This window comes from Oryza sativa, chromosome 4 (assembly GCF_034140825.1).
Source record: "Oryza sativa Japonica Group chromosome 4, ASM3414082v1".
Taxonomy (NCBI): domain Eukaryota; kingdom Viridiplantae; phylum Streptophyta; class Magnoliopsida; order Poales; family Poaceae; genus Oryza; species Oryza sativa.
This window is the reverse complement of record NC_089038.1, coordinates 7,488,899-7,507,274: the sequence shown is the minus strand read 5'-3', so window position 1 is coordinate 7,507,274 and position 18,376 is coordinate 7,488,899. Positions and strand designations below refer to the sequence as shown.

At 49.6% G+C, this 18,376-nt stretch overlaps 1 protein-coding gene across 1 annotated transcript; it reads right to left on the bottom strand.

The window, feature by feature from the left end:
- Window positions 1-3,363: 3,363 nt before the first annotated feature.
- LOC136355999 (uncharacterized) lies at window positions 3,364-4,736 on the bottom strand. The gene has a single exon (XM_066309322.1). It carries the CDS (start codon window positions 4,709-4,711, stop codon window positions 3,392-3,394), a length of 1,320 nt encoding a protein of 439 aa, XP_066165419.1. The 5' UTR covers window positions 4,712-4,736; the 3' UTR covers window positions 3,364-3,391.
- Window positions 4,737-18,376: the final 13,640 nt, after the last annotated feature.

Below are 18,376 nucleotides of genomic sequence, written 5' to 3'. Positions count from 1 at the left end.
TGAAGGCGTATCTTAGCTCTCCCCCAGTTTTGGTCGCCCCGGAGCCAGGTGAACCCTTGCTACTCTACTTAGCGGCGACCCCGCAGGTAGTTAGTGCGGCGTTAGTTGTGGAGCGCGATGAGGACAACCCTCATTCCGCGCATTCCCACCCTGTGTTGGCTTGGCCCGGGAGAGAGCAGGGAGGAGAGGCTCCCGAGCCGAACGGTGGCCCAAGGCCCCCGACGACCGGAGCTGGCCCTCTGCCCGCTTGTCAGACGGTGCCAGGTGCCCCCGACCCCCAGGATGGCCCGGGGGCCACTGCGGGAAGGCCGCACCTATCGCCCTCTGACCCCGAGGTTAACCCTGTGCCGACTCGACCCGGGAGAGAGCAGGGAGAAGAGGCCCCCGAGCCGAAGGGTGGCCTAAGGCTCCCGATGACCGGGGTTGACCCTTTGCCCGCTTGTCCGACGACTCCAGGAGCCCCCGACCCCCAGGACGGCCCTGAGGCCACTGTGGGAAGGCCGCACCTGTCGTCCTCCGACCCCGAGGTCGTCGGCACAGAAGACAAGTGCGCCCCGCGAGGCCGCTTGGACGAAGAGCGCCCCAGGGATGCGGCCCCTGGCGAAGAGGATCGGCCCCACCGAAAGGTGCAGCGGCCCGTCTACTTTGTTAGTGAGGCCCTCCGGGACGCCAAGACCCGATACCCTCAGGCCCAGAAGATGCTTTACGCTATTCTGATGGCTTCGAGGAAACTGCGCCATTATTTCCAGGTGCATCGGGTCACAGTGGTTACGTCTTACCCCCTCGCCCAAATCTTGCATAATCGAGAGGGTACAGGACGGGTGGTGAAATGGGCAATTGAACTTTCTGAGTTCGATTTGCACTTTGAACCACGTCACGCTATCAAGAGCCAGGCCCTCGCCGATTTTGTGGCAGAGTGGACCCCGGCTCCCGAGCCCGTCTCAGTCCCCGAGGCCAGCTCGGGCCCCTCGCAGCTGCCTCACACTGCCCACTGGGTGATGCAGTTCGACGGCTCCCTGTCTCTTCAGGGCACCGGTGCGGGGGTCACATTGACCTCGCTGAGCGGAGACGTCCTCAGATACCTGGTTCGCCTTGACTTTCGGGCGACCAATAATATGGCAGAGTACGAGGGACTCCTTGCGGGACTCAGGGTGGCAGCTGGACTGGGGATCCGCCGCCTCTTGGTGTTAGGCGACTCCCAGCTAGTTGTTAACCAGGTCTGTAAGGAATACCGGTGCTCTGACCCGCAGATGGATGCTTACGTACGCCAAGTACGGCGTATGGAGCGCCATTTCGACGGGATAGAGCTTCGGCACGTGCCCAGACGGGATAACACGATTGCCGACGAACTCTCACGGCTCGCTTCCTCGCGAGCCCAGACCCCACCGGGCGCCTTTGAAGAAAGGCTTACCCAGCCGTCGGCACGACCTGACCCCTTAGGGGAGACGGACGCGCCTGACCGGCCCCCGAGGCCCGTCGGAGTCCAGGCCTCGGGACCCGAGGGGAGCGCTCCCAGCTCCCTTAGATTGATTGCTTGGATCGTTGAAGATCCAAGCATACCTCACAGATAAGACTCTACCCGAGGACCGCGAAGGAAGTGAACGCGTCCAGCGCATCTCCAAACGCTACGTGCTGATAGAAGGGACCCTCTATTGGCGCGCGGCTAACGGAATCCTCCTGAAGTGCATTCCTCGGGAACAAGGCGTCGAGCTTCTTGCTGATATCCATGAAGGCGAATGCGGAGCCCACTCCACCTCGCGCACCTTGGTTGGCAAAGCCTTTCGTCAAGGTTTCTATTGGCCAACAGCTCTCAATGATGCGGTCGACCTGGTCCGGCGATGCAGAGCGTGTCAGTTCCACGCCAAGCAAATCCATCAGCCGGCCCAGGCACTGCAGATCATACCACTTTCATGGCCGTTTGCTGTCTGGGGGCTCGATATCCTGGGACCGTTTAGGCGGGCCCCGGGCGGGTTTGAGTATCTGTATGTCGCGATCGACAAGTTCACTAAGTGGCCCGAGGCTTATCCGGTCGTCAAGATCGATAAGCACTCCGCACTTAAATTCATTAAGGGCATCACAGCCCGGTTTGGGGTGCCTAACCGTATTATTACGGATAACGGCACCCAATTCACTAGTGAGCTTTTCGGTGACTACTGCGAAGACATGGGCATTAAACTCTGCTTCGCCTCACCCGCCCACCCCAGAAGCAATGGCCAAGTGGAGCGCGCCAATGCGGAAATCCTCAAAGGCCTTAAAACCAAGACCTTCAACATCCTCAAGAAGCATGGCGATTCGTGGATCGAGGAGTTGCCAGCAGTGCTCTGGGCAAACCGAACCACACCAAGCCGAGCAACCGGGGAAACGCCTTTCTTCCTCGTCTACGGCGCGGAGGCGGTTCTCCCATCCGAGCTCACCCTGAAGTCCTCTCGGGGCACCATGTACTGCGAGGCTGATCAAGATCAGCTTCGCAGAAATGACCTCGACTACTTGGAAGAGCGAAGGCGGCGCGCGGCCCTCCGAGCCGCACGCTACCAGCAGAGCCTGCGGCGCTACCATCAGCGCCACGTCCGGGCACGATCACTCTGCGTCGACGACCTCGTCCTACGCCGCGTCCAAACGCGTGCTGGATTGAGCAAGCTCTCACCAATGTGGGAGGGTCCGTATCGAGTGATCGGCGTCCCCCGGCCGGGCTCCGTTCGGCTGGCCACGGGCGACGGCACAGAGCTGCCTAACCCGTGGAACATCGAACACCTTCGTCGCTTCTACCCCTAATGGAGTTCGGGTGTCAGGTTTCGGGCTCGGGCCAACCCCGCACCCCTTTCAGGCGTGCAGGGTTGGCCGGGGGCTACCACATATGCATATTTTTTCTTCTATCTGTATTTCAATAAAAGCATTTTCGATTTCCTAAAGGCTGTATCTGTGCTGTTGTTTCCTTTTGAAGAATCTTGACTTGAAATAGGTCACTTGTGCTCAATCCTGCCCTCGGGGGCTCGGGTCGGCTAAAATCGCCAAAAGGGGCCCAGAACCGAGCCGTGCCCCGGGGCGTGGTGAACTCCGGGGGGAATCGGCAAAAACCCACAATCGGGTCACCCATAACCCTCGGTCACCACGCTCCCGGCCTGGCCAGTCTCGACACGTGGATCTCCCCAGGCACTAGCCCCGACCCGCGCCTTTTGAGGACTGGGACCTGGGCATGAGCCCTTAATCAAGTTAAGACATAAAAGGACCACGGCACAGATCATCCTCATCTCATACACATAGCAAAATGAAATTGACACAGAAATTTCTTTATTTTGATTGCAGATTAAGTTAATCTATACAAAAAGGAGGCCCGAAGGCCTTGGAGGAAAGAAAAGAAGAAAAAACTGAGGATTGGCGGGGGCCTGGGGGCTCACTCCGATGCACCCGGGTCGCCAGCCTCGTCGCCACTGTCGCCCACACCGCCGTCATCGCCCTCCTCGTCGGAGTTGAGGGCGAACGCGAGCCGAGGGGCCGAACCCTCGAAGCTGTGGACGATATGGTCGGCGGCATCCCGGACCTGCGCGCGCGCGCCGTCCTCGGTCCCGGGAGGGAACTCGTCCAGCGCCGTCCATGGGGAGAAGTCGGGGTCCCTGGCCTGGTAACTCGCCAGTACGAGCTCCACCGCTCCTCGGGCGAGGTCCCTCGAGGATGACTTAATCGTCCCCTCGAGCTCCTCGGGGAGCCGCTGGAGAGTCCCGGCCATCTCCGAGAGGCGCTGGGCGAGGCCCCCCTGGTTGGCGGCGTACTTCACAGTCCGCCCGCCCCAGAGACCCGCCTGCCGCCCGACGCGGTCTAAACGGGACACGGCGTCGCGAAGCATGCTGGGCCCTATCTCGCCTGCCAGGCGAAGGGCCTCGACCTCCCCGGTGGACGAATGCAGCGCGCCCTGCAGATCCGCGATGGTGTGTTCGGCAGCTGCGAGGCGGGCGGCTAAGTCGCTGTCGCCCGTGGCCGCCCCGCCGCTACGCGCCCTTGCATCCAGCTCCCTTGCCTGCGCCTCGAGTTCAGCGGCCCGCTGGTTCAGTGCGGCCCTCTCAGCGCGGGCACTTTCCAGATTGCGACGCGCTTGGTCCTCTTGCGCAGCTTCGCGGAGGGACGCGCTCTCCGCTAGCCTCTGTGCTGCGGCCTCGGCCTCCTCGAGGGCTCGCTCCCGCTCGGTGAGCGTATCCTCGCGGAGGCGGAGTGCGGACTCTTCTTCGGCACAGGCGGCTTCGTGCACCGCCAGTGTGACCTCCCGAATAGCAACGGCGGCCTCGCGGTCCGCCAGGTCCCTCTCCACGACGCAGGCACGCTCTTCCAGCGCCATGGCACGGGCCTCAAGGGTTTCTTCGCGCCGCCGGGATGCCACCTCGGTCTCCGCCGCCCGCCGTTCTCGGGCAGCGGCAGCGTCAAGGACCCCCCGGGCGGCGTCGAGCTTCTTCCCTAGCTCCGCCTCCCAGCTCCCGTATTGAAGGCGGAGGTTGTCCTGTGCCTCGTTCATCACGGTAGTGGCGATGAGGGCAGCCCCCCTCTCCTCCTCCACCCCCCTGGCGATCTCCCCCAGCATCTTCCGACGGGCTTCGAGCTCTGAGACATGACGGCGGTGTGCCTTGCGGCCCACCTCCACCATGGCCTCCACCGAGCGACGCCCCTCTTCGACACGTGCCCATGCGGCGTCGAGCTCCACCCGCTCTGCTTGCAAGGCCTCCATCTGGGCACTTAACCCGTCCAACACCGTAGTGTTAGCGATGGCCAAGGCCTGCAGAAGAGGCTCTGCGCTCAGTGGGGCAGCGGAAGGCGTGGGGGAGAGCCGCCTCGGTGAGGATGCCGCGCGGCTCGGCCCGCCGATGGACGTGCCGGACTCAGGGATGTCCCCCGGACCTGGCTTGTCCTGAGCGTCGCCCGAGGGAGTGGGCCCAAGCGATGCGCCCGCGGCCCTCGTCGCGAGCTGCCTCGGAAGTCGTCGCCGCCTTGGCCTGGCGAAGTCTGGCCTCCTCCCGAGCGGCTTCTTCAGCTTGGCGAGCTCGGACGGCCACCTGGGCGGCCTCCTCGGCTTCCCGTAGGCGATCCGCGGCTTCTCGCCAGTCAGATTCCCGCCTCCGAGCCTCCGTGGTCGCCGCATTCTCGGCCTCAGATTGGCCGGACTTGAATTGGCAAGAAGGACGCGACGGGATCTCGCTGAAGCAGAAGAAAAGCCAGAAGACAAACAAGATGGGTGAATGAAAACTTGTGTTGGAAGAATGAATACAGCCACAATGGGCGTGGGACGAACCTGCGAGGGGGTCGGTTAAACGACCACCTTGGTGGGGAAATGAGGTTTCCCCGGGATGGTTCTGTTCCCCCCATCTTGCGGAGCCGTTTCTTCTTCCGCTGCCCCTCGGGCTGCGGCGTCGGCGCGGCCCCCTCCGGGCGCCTGCTGCTAACACGCGCCGCCCCGCCCCCTTGGGGAGGAGATGGGGAGGAAGTACCCTCTTGCTTCCTCTTCCCTCGGGCGTCGGCAGGGCGGCTGCCCCCCGAGCCCCCATCACGGGGCCCGGAAGCACAACCCCCTCCTGGGGTAGATTGATCTCCCTTGCGGCTCCCGCTCGCACCGTCATGGCCCTTAGGAGCTCGCTCCTCTGAGGCCCCGACCGCCATCATGATGGACAGGATGTTGGCGCGATCTGGATCGCTGCAGAGGCGGAGGACTCCTTGGGGGATGAGGGATGCCTCCGCGGAGCTGAGATTCAGCACCCGTTGGATCATTACCTTGAAGTCTTCGGGGACCCAGTCCCATTTGACCCTCCGGTGGGTCCTCATACAGTCCTCGGACCCGGTGTACTCCCAGGCGCCCCGGGCGCGCCGCTGGAGTGGCGCGATCCGGCGACGAAGATAGTCGCCGAACACCATGGCCCCTGTGAGCCCCTGGGATCGCAGGCCCGCCAGGCGGTCGAGGACGGCGTCGTAGCCATCTCCCAGATCTACCGGCGCCCGCCAGTTGGAGGCCTGCGCTGGAGGCTGGCTCGGAAGTCGGAGGCGCGCTTCGTCGGCGAGGGGGGTGTAGAACCAGTCGCTCTTCCAGTCATCCCACTTCTTGCGGAGGACGCAGGGAATGTAGCGGTTCAGCGCCGGCCCCCGCGGCTGGAAGTAGCAACCACCAACCACCGACGGCGGCGACACCGGCTGTACGGTGAAGAACCACCGGAACAGCCGAAGGGATGGGCGCACCCCGATGAACATCTCGCACAGGTGCGCGAAGATGGCCAATGTCATTACCGCGTTGGGGTGAGGTGCGCCATCTGGAGATCGTAAAACTCCAGAACATCCATGAAGAAAGAAGAAAATGGCGGAACCAGCCCTGCCATTGCAAAAGGGAGGAAGAAGACGGACCGCCCCGGGTAGCGTGGCGCCGGGCATCCCTCGCCCAGCGAGACTATCTCCCGGCCGGTGGCAGATTCCGGCATGAAGCGGCGCGGCAGCCCGGCCTGTCTCTCGCTCACGATGCGGGAAGGCGGCAGCACGCTACCGTCAAGCGGAGCGGAGCCCCGTGCCATGACGCCGGAAGAAGAGATGTTTGAGAGCGAGCGCGTGTGGCGAAGGTAGGGCACAGGAAACAAGGAGTTAGGGCGCAAGCGGCGAAGACAAGGGGAATAATGGCGAGAGGAAGGAAGCAAATCTCTTCCTCGGCGACTTTATACCCTTGCCAACGCTGTGCCCGGCTCCTCGTTTCTCGCGCCCACTATCTTGCCCCCTCGTTTCTCGCGCCCACGCTTCCACTAATCCCATTCGCCCGTTTGCGGTGCATGAGGTGGATATGCGGCTGTGGCAGTCGAGATGGAACATATCGTGCGCGCGTTAATTACGCTCGCCGACCGAAGCGCCATCACCATATCTCCAGGAAAAACGAACCGGCTTGTCCCGATTTTTAGACCGGCCCCACCTGTCACCAGGCCTTAGGAAGTGGCGTCACGCCCGACCGCTTCCCTCGAGGAGGGCGATCGTCCTGGCATAACGCCGGGGGCTACTGTCGGTGACATGGGACCGGGAGTATCATGACTTAGAGACTTGAGGCAGACACGATCACCCACGTGGCCTAACCCCCTCGGGGGGGGGGGTCGGGCCCGAGGGTGATACGGCCGCCCTTCTCTTTGTCTCCCCGAGGGGTCGGACCGCTCCCGTCTCGGCCCCGAGGGCCGAGGCGCCCCGACCCCTTGTGGGTTTTGCGCCGCGTATATGGGGTAGGTGAGCATAGCGGGGCTCACCTAACCGCATTTATTGCGGTTTGGACGAGCGCGTCACGCCACATGTAGCGCAGTATGGCACGCTCGTTTATCCGGTCTGTGACCGGTCACAGATCGGTCAGATTGCGGGTTAGGTGGCAACAGGCGATCTGACACACGCCTCGCCCCGTCCCGTCAGGATGAGAGTCTCTAGGCACTCGTCCCTAGCCGGAGCCAGCGTGCTAGCTCCTGGAGATGGCACGTTGGTCCTGGTCAGATATATGCCAGGCTTTATCCCAACCATTATAAGCAAGACGTTGTATGAAGAAGGGCGAACATGCAGATTGCTAAACTGACACGTGGTGGACAAAGGTGACCGGTCTGTGACTGGTCTGACACTGGTTATGTCGCCGGAAGACAACCGTGTTCCCACGTTGCACCTGCTTCCCTCGGAGTGGAGGTAGGTATGGGCCGTCCCATCAGAAGGGTCACTCGGGCAGCAGCCGTTGCAAATCTCCGCCCATTTATGAAGAGATGACAGGGTGATCCCCGAGGTCAGACGAACGAGGACGTGTGGCCACACTCAAAAACAGGCAGTGTTTCAGCTTCCAAGAGAAGGCAAGCCAAGTTTTACTATAGATAGGATGGGCCCCCACCCAAAAAGAGAGAGAGGGAGAAGTGGTGCATGTGGTATCCCCTTGAGATATAAAAGGAGGACCTTGCCCACTTAAGAGAGGGGGCTGGAAGGGGGGATGATCTGGAGAGGAGATCCCATGAGAGAAAAAAAAAGAAAGGAGAAGAGGGTTTTTAGAATAAGAGCTCTCTGGCTCTCCAGCTCTTTGTAGCTTCTTCATACACAGATCCACCAGAACACAGGAGTAGGGTATTACGCTTCTCAGCGGCCCGAACCTGTATACATCGCCCGTGTCTTGTGCTTTTTCCATTCTCGCGAACTTTCCACAGACTAGGAGCTTAGAATCTCACCCAGGGCCCCCGGCCGAACCGGCAAAGGGGGGCCTGCGCGGTCTCCCGGTGAGGAGCCCCACGCTCCGTTATATATGTATCCAACCTCCCTCGGGATGGTATGGCTTTTGAGTTTGTGAATGAAGAAAACCAGAAAATTGCCCCACTCTGAGTGCCATCCTCTTCTCAATGAGAGTAACCATTGAAGTTCTAACATCAGTCCCCTTCACCTTGGCCCTTTCACCATTCTTTCTCCTGTGAAGTAAGGGGAAGTGACGCCTTACATCCTATGAGCGCCTTGCCACTTTAGTGACGCTAAAGTGACACCTTAACAACCATAGTAGAAATAAAATGTATGGATGAAAGTCTTGCAGCTGAATATTTCTCTTCCCACATCCTAGCACAGATTATGTTTCTCTGAATTTAAATGCTTTCAATGCAGAAAAATGGCTAATCTCAAAATACATTGCTCCATACTCCATAGAGATAGAGGCTCTTAGCTTCACCATAGTACCTGTATAATTTACTAAATGGTTTATCTTAAATGGTCAGCTAAGCTCAGCTCACAATGAATATTGAGTCTAGTGGCTTAGCTTATCTTGCCTAGGTCTAGCAAATAAACAAGCTAACCAGCATTTCAGATATAACCATACAATTAAGCCAACTTGACATGGATCATCTTACATGAATAGTAATGCCAAATAACCTTCAAAATACTTACCAAAACACGACAAATATGAAATGTAACTTTATGCATACTTATGTCAGTCTGGAGGCAACAAAATAAAAATAGCACTCAAATATACTAGCAAACAATAAAGCACATAACTCTTGGATACCTGATGAGAGACAACACGTGCAACTCATGTATCTATAGAAGTCATGTTCAAATGTATAATTTACCATCACGCATTAACACTAACAGGAACATCCTAGCAAGCATTAATATTATGATCCAAGAAATTAAAGTGTGGCACTACAAAGTTAATTATGTTTGCATACATGCAATCTTCATAAAGAATATATATTGCATTTACTGGGACAGTTTTAATATATGATACGCCCTCTGTTCCAAATTACTTGTCTTTCTAGCTTTGCCCTAAGTCTCAAACTTTTTAACTTTTACCATCAATTTCTAGAAATCCGTATAGTTTAACATGAGTTTTACGTTTTTAGATTCACCATGAGAAATACTTTGATAATATATAATCCATATATTGTTAAACTATACGATTTTTTTATAAATTGATGATCAAAGTTAGTAATGTTTGACTAAGGAAAAAACTAGAATGACTAGTAATTTGAAACGGAAGGAGTATTTATCTTCTACCAAAGCAAAGTAAAGAAAATTAAAAATAACATGAGATGACCTACCTACCAATACAACAACTAAGGATTTGAACAATGTTTATTAAGCAAAATAGCAACAGATGATAAAACATCTGATGTACCTACGAGATAGTTACAGAGGGATTATTTAGGTCCTTGCTACAAGCACTTACATCCTTATAACTGTTGATGACACTTTGATCATTGGCACTTAAGAAAGTAGTTGAGCTGTTGTCAGCCTCAATTCCATTAACTTGATCGTCCTTAATGATAGAATGCTGCAACATGGAAGTCCCATTTCAATGTTTGAGTAGGGTGATACCTAAGATAGAAAAAAAGGCAAAAGAAAAAAGGGGAAACAAAGATACATTTTATAAATTAGAATAGACAAACTTTCTACAAACTGTCTGGTGTACCCCATATTGTCAACAACTAGTGTGGTTGACATGTGTTGCAACACCTACAACAACTTTAAAAGTTTAGTAATATGTATTAACCTTTAGCAATGATGTTTCCAAGGGATAGTATACATGGGAAGAAAGATCACTGAATCGTAGATTGCACATGCCAACGATTGTAACTGCTATTTTTATTTATATTTGCATTCACATTTTTCTTTGAAATTGAATATAACAACCATCTTTAGTCTATATATGGGTGTTTCAAGTGATTACTCAACCAAAGTTTCTCCAAATTATCTTTTAAAATGTAAAGAAAAATGAGATTTGCTTCTTGTGTGAATGTTTTTACCAGATTGCTAGCCCAACTGTGTAAAATTGCATGGGATAAGACATCACAACCTCTGAGCTCGGGAAAATGAATCAAATGATGAAACAAAATGGTAGTATCCACACGTATGTATAATTGTCAAAATTATTGAGTCCTAAAAGTCACAAAGAAGACAAAAGCATAGAAGATCAAAGGGCAGAGATGAAAACATACACAAAGTATGGTTCAAAGCCACAAGTAGTGTTATGGGCAGAATTAGGGATAAAGAACCCTGGGAGGGGATATCCAGGTGGCATGAGTTATTAGGGATGAGAGGACTATCAGTTGGTGTAACGAACCAGGGAAGATATTATATATAGATTGATCTTCATTCCTTCAGTCAATAGACACGCTAACTACACTTAGGCTGTGTTCTTTAGTCTATTTTCCCGACTTCATCTCCCTCATTTTTCGCATGCATGCTTCCCAAACGGTTAAACAATGTATTCTTTTCAAAAGTTTTATATTCGAAAGTTGCTTTAGAAAATCATATTAATCTAGTTTTTAAATTTATTTTAGCTAATACGTGCTTCGTTTTGCATGTCGGAGGGAAGAGGTTCCCAACCCCTCCTACCGAACACAGCCTTATATAGGCTGGCAACAAACAACCCAATCTAATCTAATTAAATCCCATAACTCTGGAAACCCCTCAAATGTTGTGTGCCCTTCATGCCCTCTTCAATCATATAGTCTGGCTTGAGGACACCTCCCCCTTGGGCATGATCATGGGCCTCGGACTCCTTGCCAAATGCCCATGACAAGTAGTAACCCTTGAAATGTTAAGTAGATTTAAGGACGCACACACACATGCGATATGTAAGCAGCACTTAATCTTGGTTCTTATACTGTTTATGCGTGTGTTAAACCAATATCACCTTTCATATGCTCAAATATATAGTACTTGTGACAATCCAAATGAAATTCAATAAAAAAATAAATTGTATCAATCATCCCTTCTCTGGTTGGAAGAAAGGTAGGCCCCAACTTAACCAGCACTCATGTTCTTCCTACTCTTCCTAATAGAACATTTTCTTTACTGGAATGCTTAACAGAAGAGAATCATCCATCCAGCAACTTAGTTTATCTTATTTGTTCTATAGTCTGTACAGTATATATCAATGCAATAAAAAATGTCACATATTTTTTGCTGTTGATGAATGGAAATGAACTAGACCTAAACCGGAACATCTGGACAGTATACAAGTTTCTTTTCTTACTAGTATCTTACAATCCTGAGTTTCTCAAAGCCTTAATTAGCAGAGCTCCCTCTTGCACATGTTTTAACCAAGACGTTATCATCAAAGTATACATGGGGTGCATAAAATGTATTTTTTTTGTTGATTGCTAATGCCAATCTGTCTCTGGAAAAGAAATACTCCTATGTCATGACCGACATACACCAGCAGTGACCCAATCCTGTTTGTTTTTGGATGAGGCTTAGTGGCATAAGCTTGCAAGTAGGTTGTTAAGGGAGACTTACTTCACGGAACATTATGGTCTGAAACAAATAATAACCTTGAAATATCTTAGCATCCTCCATGGTGAACAGAAACAAGTCAACCTGCACGTGAAACGGATAGCATATACTCCCTCCATTCCTAAATGATCTTTGCATTACCAAAAGTAAAAAGTTTCAATTTGATCTTCGTATTACATTAGGAAGCAGCAGAAATCATGGGTAGACGATAATGGCGCTTCGTATTAAGCAGCACTGCATGCATGCATTGGCTCTGTGAGAGTTAAGTTGGGAGCTGCTGCATGCGTGGAATTAATGCATTATAGCTGATTGGCTGGTGCATGTGGCATGCAAAATTGATGAAGCGACATGCACGGATAGATGGGATAGTAACTGCTCCTTGGTCTTGCTGCTTAGGTGAAATATGAAGCTCATTTAGGAATGGAGGGAGTATCTATTACCGGTAAAGATGGCGATTTACAATTATCAGCAATCGAATGTAATACGTACAGGTGAGTTGGCTGCAGAAACCAGTTCGGTTGCAGCGATTTCAAATGCTCGCTCACAAAATTGCAAATATTCTTCAAAGCGCTCCTTTGTGGATAGGACCCGACGCAAAGCAACATCGTCAAACAGAGCAGTTAGCGGTGTAAGGAAATCTACCCCGCCTACGATAAGAGGCCCTCGAATCGAATGAATCCCGTACCGGCCGAGAGCATCTTTTGCACAAAAAAGCACGTGATAACAGAATTAAATTGGTCCGATCCAACTCAACAATTTTACAGGCAGGTAGGAAGCAAAATATCACGAATTTAGTCAAAAGAAGCGAAGTTAGATGGGATTACGATCGATTGGAGCATCATTCGCACGACCCATCCGGGATCTTTTTGCAAGGGCGGACCTAACGTGGGGAATGGGGGTACAGTGGAAACCTGTCATAAGCATTAGGGTTTAAGCAAAGAGAAAATTAACCATAGCTTCCAGATCTAGACGAGAATATAAGATTAAAGCAAATCCGAAAGGAAGAGGCACGGTTGCTCACCGGAGGCGGAAGCAGCAGGACGACGGCCGCACCCACCGCTTCTCCCTCGCGGAAATCGGCGCAGGCAGGCGAACAAGCGAGCAGGCAGGCCGAAAAGACGCAGGCAACGGCCGACGGCGCACGCAGGAGACGGATGGATGGTTGTCAATCGAGGGTATATGCTAACATTCTAAAGGCCGCGAGCGCAAGGAGTCAACAGGCGAGATTGCTAAGGGGCACCTACAATGGTTATCTATAGGCTCTCTAGAAGAGATCCATGTCAGTATATTTTCCTACTTGGAAGAGAATTAATGAAGAGAGAGAGCAAAGCTATCTACTAACCTGGAGATAGTCTATAAAGAAAAACGAGACAATGCATTAGAGAGCTATAGATATCCATGTAGACATACTATTGAGGTGGTCTACTATTAATCTAGTCTATTGCTGAGATGTACATGTTTTATAGATAGCACCTTACTTTACCATTGCGGGTGTTCTAATGAGCGATCGCGCAACTGGACGCGTGTCCCGTGCAGAAAGGGGGGCGCGGGCGGCGGCGCTGCGCGCTGATTTTTTTTCGCAATTCCGTACGGTTTCCTTTTTTCTCGTTTTTTCTGTTTTTTTCTTTCCGCTTTTCTTTTTGGCGCACGTTCCTTTTTTTCCCCTTTTTTTTCGGTTTCTCTTTTCTGTTTTTATTCCGTACTTTCTGTTTTCGTTTTTTTTTTCTGTTTTCTGTTTAATACGTACGTATGCTAACTTTGTATGTGTACAAATACAAAGTTTGTATACGCGTATACAAAGTTTGTATACGCATATATAGACTTTGTATACATATATACAAAGCTTGCATACATATGTATTACCAATTTTTTATACACGTATACAAAGTTTGTATACGCATATATAGACTTTGTATACATGTATACAAAGCTTGCATATATATGTATTACCAATTTTTTATACACATATACAAAGTTTGTATATATATATAAAGTTTATATATATGTGTATTTTGGGTTTTTATACCCGTATACAAAGTTTGTATACACATACAAAGTTTGTATATACATATACAAAGTTTGTATACACGTAATTTTTTAGGTTTTTTATAGGTACACACAAACGTTATATACATGTGTATATTTTTTTTACATTAAAATTGTGTGTATATACGGTGGCGCTACGTAGCGCCACACACCGGTGTTGCGCGCCATGGAACAACGTGGCGCGACACACAGCGACAAAATCCTACCCAAAAATTGACTAATCCTCATCGTTAAGCTTAGTGAAAAAGTTAACTCGGAGTTAAATAATAACTCCAATTGCTCACACGAACGTTTACTTGAAATATACTAATCCGTGACTCGTAAGATTGGATGAGAATAACGTTGGGATAAGTTCTCGTTGTCTTGGTTCCCACGATCAATTAAAAGTTAATTTACTGCAGTTGCACAATTTTCAGTAACAAAATTACGACCATCTGATCTCTCTATCTATCCCTCTCTCTATCTATCCCTCTCGTCTATTACCCAGTAAAAAAATTACTTAACATACAAATCTTTCGAATTGTAATCTCTATGATGAGTAAAAAAATTACTTGCCATAAAAAACACATCTCGGACCTCTCTCCTCCGTGTAGACCCCCGATTTTGGAAATCGGAAATCTTCTGTGTTTATCCGTACCAATTTCTGGATCAGTAGTTGGTACACACATACATAGTTGGATCACAACATATCACGGATGAATTCAGGCTATAAGAGTTAAATACTTACATTAGGGCCAGGTAGGCCAACAACTATCAGAGAACAACAGCGGAAGACAAAACAATAATAGGGCCCGGTTAACATGCCACAGGCAGTCGACTGGGGAACGAGACCTAGCACAAGACCGCACTCCGATCATCTTGTTGGATACGCAAGCGTAACGACAAGGGCTTCTCTTCAACACTCTCCTAAAAGATATATAAATAGCAAGGGTGAGTACCAACCATACTCAGCAAGCCACCATAATAACAATGCGTATGATAGAAGGTATTTCAAGGAATGGCTTCAGGTTCTTTTGCATAAAGCTAGTTTTGCAATTCTTTTCACAAGCCTAAGACCTAGCATAGACTGATCAAGTTTTAATACCAGTGTTCGCATTAAACAACGACGGTTATGTCCACCATCCATTGTAATCCCAAGGATAGCTTCCCGCCATTGAGTCGTCATGGTTTTCTGAGGACGTCCACCTTCCCTCCTCTCAGGAAGTGGCTCCATCAGCATAAAATTCATCATGCAATATCCCATCCCACACAAGTTAAGAATTTAGAGTCTAGCCAAGTGTAATACATGTCCCGGTGCTCAATAATCGCGAGCACGGCTATTCGAATAGATTTGGTTTACTCACACTGCAGTGGATGTACACTTTACCCGCACTCCGCGACTGCCCAACACATGAGCCTCGTCCCAACACATGAGACGCGTCACGACAAAACTTTTCGATAACCTCGCATTGGCAGTACCCGCTCCATGAACTTTTCAGCCTCATGCACTCTAGGCGTACACGGTTTCTAGCAGTGAGAGGAGTTCTGGCGCACCTGGGAAGGGAAGACTCACACATGCATTAAGTTATAAATATGTTTTAGATTCTCACATGGCAGTCCTACCGATGGCGACACCACTATAGGCACCCGCCTCGCCGTCCTACCAATGGCTGCCCCACCGTAGAGCCCCTGCCTCACACATCAAGAAACCACTATGCATGGATACTGCCTCCGCTCAGCTATCTACTCCGCTAGGTCTATACTCATACGAGAAGTGCGGTTGTACGGGGGTCGTTTCATGCTTAACTTCATGGCTCGGTCCTTAATTGACCAGGGACGGCACTAGCCTTTTCCGGACCCCACCCAAATCCTCCAGCCGCCCCAGTCGAAAACAATTGTTCACTTTATTTTCCTTTCACAAATCATGTCATCAATGTCATGGCAATGTGGCGCTCATGTCTCCACATGCCGCATCTCAATTACCTTCCCAAAGGTAATGGCCCAAGCATATAGCATTTGATAAATATTAATATGCAAGATTCTAGAATAGCATTTCTAAGCAAGTGTCATAATTGACTAGGGACTCATACGTAATCATGGTTACAAGGATTTAAGGGTAAACAATAATCAAGGCATGGCATAATCAAAAGTAGGATGTTCATCATTGCATGCATTCTCAATTGTAAATAAAAATAATTTCGCAATTTGGATCAACATGTTCAAGGAATAGTGATGACTTGCCTGCTCAGGATAGTCCTTATTCTTGATATAATCTTGATCAACCTTCTCCTCCTAGAAGTTGCAGACGTTGCCTCACGACTAACCGATACACAAGGTCTATAATACGCGAGAAAAACCAATATTCAAACAACAATCAAATATGCACAACAAAATGTACTATTCGTGTTTGCTAATGGATTCCAATCATGCTAAGGGCTAAAGCTTCTTAATCTTTCTATTGTCATCGTGATCTATTTAGGAGTTAACCAACATAGCATTTATGGTATATATATATATATATATATATATATATATATATATATATATATATATATATATATATATATATATATATATATATATATATATATATATATATATATATATATATATATATATATATATATATTTGGCTAATCGGTGGTTTAGTCTATCAAATGGCTATGGAAGGATTATGACTATGTATACATCTATCTAAATAGGACGGTTATATACTAGAGGTTCTGTTGTTAGATGGATTTAGGATCAATCAAATATTGAATCATTTTTATTATTATTTAATTGATGGAGGCTTTACTTTAATTATGAACATATTTTACTTATCACAATAAGTTATAAAAGGTTAATAATTATCCATGCTTTGTATGTTAGAGTTGTTTAGGCTAATCGTATTATGGTTACAGATTATCCCACCACATAATTTTACAACGAATAATCCTAACTTACAATTGAACTTAGATTATATTAGGTCAAGATTTATATTTAGTATTTATCCACTATAGATGTTTGTCATAGACTCCTTAGTTTATTATATTCAAAAGGGTAGGTTATTGATATACTGTACATCTAAATTGGGATGTACAATATACGTGTGTGCAACAATATTTTTACATTGGATCATTTATTTGAATAGTTGCTATTTACTACGAGCTACAAAGTACATGTGATTTTAAGTGGATTTATGAGTGAGTTACCGTCTATACAACTTAAGGTCGATTTCCAACCTAAATATATACTACTGTATAGGAAATGCCGTTAATTAATTTCGTGCGGGTGATTTTGGTCACACTAGCTCTGTGATTATTCTCATAAACAAGTTAAAGATTCATCTATATGTGTTTATATTTTAGTTACAAAATATGAGGCTAAACCTTATGTAAATAGTTTTATAAGTCATGGATTTAGTTATATTTGGACATAGACTAGTAAATGGCACTAATATTTTCCTATACACCTAATAATTTGAAACATTTATCATAATTAATTTATGTGGTTGCTATAGTGACAAAACATGTTAAAGTCCAATATTATTACATCTACCCTATCATACAATACCAATTTTATATATTAGCACACTTTTAAGTTCACCACTATGCATCGTCTTGATATTAATTGTTTAATAATTATAAATATATTTTATTAAATAGTGAATTATATACCATTGGAAAGCTTATGAATTTAGATGAATTTAGGTTCAAGTTTCACTCAAATCGGAGCTAAAATGAATAAGTTACGCTAGTGTAAAGATTCAAATTTGAATTAATTCTAATAATTGCGAAATGGTACTGTTCCTAATTCATTATTTTTATTCCTAAACTTTATCCAAAACTCCAAGTGACTGACATGTGGGGTTTAGGAGTGTATTTACTTATTCTTCAGAATTAATTTTCTAAAGGAAAACAGAATAGAGTTATTGACAAGTGGGGCCCACTCTAAACTCTCCTCTCTTTTCTCCCTCTCCCTTCCTTTTTTTTCTTTTCTCTCTCTCTTTTCTTTTCCCTTTTCCTTTTTTCTTTTCCCTCTCTCTTTTCTTTTTTTTTCCTCCCGGCTCCTCTCTCCCTCTCTCTCTCGGCTCCCTTGCCTACCCGGGCGGCGGCGGACGACGCGAGGGGGGGGGGGGTGGAACGGCTCACCGGACGGCGGCGGTGGCGGCGGCGCAAGGCGGCGGTGCTCGGCACCACACCTGACACGACGCGGCGGCTTCGAGGCGGCGGCGCGGCGGCTTCGACGGCGACGGCGCGTGGAGAAGGAGGAGAGGGGGGGAAATAGAGGGGATGGGTGTGGGGTGGAGAAGGGGAAGGGCCGGGGCTTTATAGGGCGCGGGGAGGGGGTGGCCGGCCCTAATGGCGACGCGACGGCGCGCACGGGGCTCGGGACGACGGCGACGCGCGGCGACGTGACGGCGCGGGGCTCGGGGCGGCGACGTGACGTGCGCGGTGGCACTGGGCTCGAGGCGCGGCGACGGCAGGCACGCGACACGGCGACGGGACGGCGGCGCGGCGCGGCGATGTGATGGCTACGCGGCGCGGCGACGCGGCGCGGCGATGCGACGGCGACGCGGCGTGGCTAAGCGGCGCGGGGCGCGAGGCGGTGAGCACGCGGCGCGAGGCGACGG